Here is a 4,085-nt window from a genome sequence, read left to right on the forward strand (position 1 = left end):
TCTAATATTTGTCATTCTTATTTTATTTTTGTTTCTAATGTTGATCGACAGACGAGCATATTCGCATCCTGCAACCATTCTAGTGTGCATGGCTTTGACGTCGTTAGTGTTCGCTAAGTGCATTCAAGCATTGCTAATTAGAGTTTGATCTCAAAATCCTGAGCACACGTACATGTACACAAGCAAGGAAATGATTTCGAAAGCACGTGAGTAGGAGGGGCCATATGTTATGGCGAGCTACTTCCTTCATTTGACATGCAAATCCAGCCCTCTACTAGAGGCATTGCATTTAGAGCCACAATTGGTCAAGCGTTATCACTGACATATGCACTCGCCTAACCTCAGTTTATTCTTCACTTGAGAAAGTTTGATGTTTGTGCAATGCCAAGCGATTGTCTAACACTAGCTGCCCTATCACAAAGTGTCAAAATTTATTGTTTGGATGTTTAGTGGAATCATGAGATGAGAAAGTATTTTGACTAGTGTAGAAACAGTCTGAACGTAACCTCGGTGCATTTTTCATTTGAGAAAGTTTGATGTTTGTGTGGTACCAAACAATCATTTAGCACTATCACAGAGTGTCAAAGTTTATTGTTTTGAAATCATCTGATGAGAAAGCATTTCCACTATTGTAGAAACTGTCTGAACGTAGCCTCAGTAAATTCTTTACTTGAGAAAGTTTGATGTTTGAGTCATAATCGTACTAAGCAACATGCAATCGTCAGATGAGAAAGAATCTAAAGTTTGCAACCTATCCAAAACATGACATAGCATTACTGGTATAAATAATTCAACTCTCTCACGTATTGCTCAGTTGAGCTCTTGGTTGGTACCAGAGGAAGTTACTTTCTGCTTTGAGATGTCTGAGTCGAGCAGAAAATCAGGAAGTGAATTCAGCAATGCTAGACGTATGCTACAGAATGCAATGATAGAATTAGATCGAGTGGCACAAGAGATGAGCTGTAGGCAAACAGAAGATTCTCGATCTCCAGAAACACCTTCTCAACAACCTAGAGAAACGTCATCATCTAGAGAACGACTAGACAGCGACAACGTGGCTTTCATGAGGTCGACAGCTTTGGCAGCAGAACAAAGAAGATTGTTTGGTCGATCTTCTGGTCACAGTCGTCGACATAGTTCTAGACCTAGCTGTCGACACGGCAGTTCCAGTCGTTCATCACAAACAACGACAAGTCATGCCTACGGTCGCTCGACCAAAAGGCAAATGATTACAATCCATGCAATTTGTTTATCGGATCACCAGCAAAGCATTCCTCCATCTCGCGAAACTAAGCTGAAGCTATCATTGGCAGGGCTAGGAGAGCAAGACATTTCCGTTGGCCACGATGACGATGCTCTGGAAGTCCACAATGCAATTGTTCAGACGTTTTCACCCCTGGAAAGAGCAGGATATGAAATGATGCGTCTTACAAGTCGGAGAACTCTCGAAGTCCTGCGTACAGCAAATGGTATCCTAAACGCAAGAAATGTCAAGGCAGCCTTGAACCAGGCGAAATTGTATCTCAGACCAATAAAGCATTCTTTACCCCTAACGGATACATCACAAAGACCAACAGTACGTTAAGTTCTATTTAATTCTGACTGTTTTTAAATTAGTATATAACTTATTACAATATTTGTTTTTGCTAATTTGTTATAGAATCTAGGTGAAGAGCAGGAACCGACTATTACATGCGATACGTGCGGTGCTGACATTGTTCAGGTATCACTTCGAGAGCACTTGAGATGCTGTTCTAGTTCTTCTGAAACAGTAGAAAACGAACCACCTCGATCTCCACGAGTGAGAGTTATATCGTATGTTTGGTGACTACATTTGCAAAGGTATTGTTTTTCTGTTGCAGTTGGCACCCACTGCCTCTCGTACGCGTGATGAGTCAACAAGCCCATCATCAGGTATATTAATTTACTACAAATATATTCAGACTTCAAACTGAGCAATACAATTACATATTTAGAAATTTTTGTGATGTCTCAAGTTAGAGAACTACGTCAAGTATTTCCAGATAGGACTGAATCGTTTCTGAAAAGAGCGATTCACGATTTTTCTACCGTTGAGAGCGCTGTAGAAGCTGTGCTGGATGGACTTATTCCACAGGTAAACTCAAAACTAAATTTCTAAGATAGAACGTATTGATCTTTCTATGCATACAGAGCCCAACAGCACAAACAGTCTACACCGATGAAGTGGGTGATTTGTCTGATCTCTTGGAAAGCTATTGCCCCGATCTCGGTACTTTGCCAGCAACAAGAATAGCTGTTGCAAGAGACAGCATACTAACTGACACAGTCGCTTTTTTTAAAAGCAAGAAGTTTGACATACGAAGCACATTTAGAATTCGTTTTGAGAACGAACCAGCTGTTGATGGAGGAGGTCCAAGGCGAGAGTTTTTTACTCTGCTTTTGCGTAGCTTAATTGCTCCGGATACTCCCTTTCGTCTCTTCGAGGGTAAGGCTGGTCATATACTGCCAATTCACAACATCGACGCTCTCATGGGAGGAATGTTCAAGTTTGCTGGCAATATGATTGCAGCGTCTATTGTTCAAGGAGGACCGGGCTTTCCGATGTTCTCGAGTGCGTTTTATGCATATTTACAAACTCAAGACCTAGATGATGTGTATGCTCTTGCAACGCCTGATGACATTCCAGACTCAGCTGTTGCTCACTCTGCTAAGCAGGTAATAATAATTTCTAAATTTAATAATTGTTTATTTTATTTATTAATTGTTTATTGTATTACAAGTTGATATCTAATGTATTGCTTATTAGATTGGAAGACAAGACATTTCAAATGAAGAATTTGAAACTCATGTAACGGTGTTACAAGATTCTGTTATTGCAGCCGGCTATCCTTACCGACTTACTAAAGAAAATCATGGAGAAGCTGTTCGCAGCCTGCTTGTGCATGAGATAATTTTGAGCAGACGTTCAGAAATCGATCAAGTCATAGCAGGACTCGGACCTGAAATCTGCACGATGGTAAAGGAGCATGGGAAAGTAATGTCAAGCCTATTTACAAACGAAGGTCAAGTGCCACTCGTAGCTTCTGAATTTCTTAAGCTTGTGACGTATGAAAATACGTTACCTCAACATTTGAAGGATTACTTTCAGCGGTACGTCTTAGAAGCAGGTATGTAACGTACTTTTTAATCATTGACGCAACTGCATGATTACTTGGCCTTTTTAGTCTAGCTAGCTAGGCTAGCTGTATAAATATGCATCTACTATTTTACCCGGTTTTTGTTGAAACAGATGAGAAACATCTTCGTTTGCTGCTGCAGTTTGTCAGCGGAGTGTCAGCAGTCCCTCCGATGGGATTCCAGATGCCGGATAGCATCACAGTTTCAAGTATCCGGTCACGTTATCCAAACTGCTCGACGTGTGCAATGATATTGGAGCTCCCTACTAACTGCACCTTGTATGACGAGTTTTCTGACGCTCTCAGAACAGCCACTGAACTTCAATCAATGGGTTTTGGAATTGTATAAATATGACACATAAATTTTGCACTACTTTCTTTGCTAGATTTGACTAGGCTTTTAGTAGATGCATGTTTGGTTCTATGATTATTGTGTTAGAATACAATAAGAAATTGTCTAACAAGACCCTTTTTGAATTAAAGTTTCTGTTACCTTTCGATGCTTGATAGTTAATCTATGGTTGTGCTAGACTACAGAAATATCTAGATAATAAAGGTTGATTTTAAGAGCTACGTGACTAGCTGACATTGAAATTGATGTACTATAAAATTATATGGTTTTCAACATCGCTCCCTGTGACGATTAGAATGTCATCACAAAGTTATTTGAGACTCGATGCATGTGCACTTACACGGTTTGGCGATGGGCAGCCGGGTCTAGTTAGCGTTCACATGTAAATCTCGCCTGTCATCTGTACGACACTCTAGATTTCGCGCACTTCCAGACCCAAAATTGGGAAAGAGTTAATTCGCAGGCGGATCACAATTTTTAGTTAGCCGCAGACTCAAATACGGTGAGTGAGAAACAGCAGACATCGCATGCTCAGACAACGAAGAGTGTGAACGCTGACTAGGATGTGAAAATCC

General features: G+C 40.4%; 1 protein-coding gene across 1 annotated transcript; it reads left to right on the forward strand.

Annotated features, from left to right (window-relative positions):
• Positions 1-2,501: 2,501 nt before the first annotated feature.
• On the forward strand, positions 2,502-3,665 carry LOC134179603 (G2/M phase-specific E3 ubiquitin-protein ligase-like). Its single transcript, XM_062646539.1, has 4 exons — positions 2,502-2,697; positions 2,789-3,149; positions 3,272-3,367; positions 3,598-3,665. The coding sequence occupies exons 1-4, from the start codon at positions 2,512-2,514 to the stop codon at positions 3,663-3,665; spliced, it is 711 nt and encodes a 236-aa protein (XP_062502523.1). The 5' UTR covers positions 2,502-2,511.
• Positions 3,666-4,085: the final 420 nt, after the last annotated feature.

Source organism: Corticium candelabrum, chromosome 5 (genome assembly GCF_963422355.1).
Source record: "Corticium candelabrum chromosome 5, ooCorCand1.1, whole genome shotgun sequence".
Classification (NCBI taxonomy): Eukaryota; Metazoa; Porifera; class Homoscleromorpha; order Homosclerophorida; family Plakinidae; genus Corticium; species Corticium candelabrum.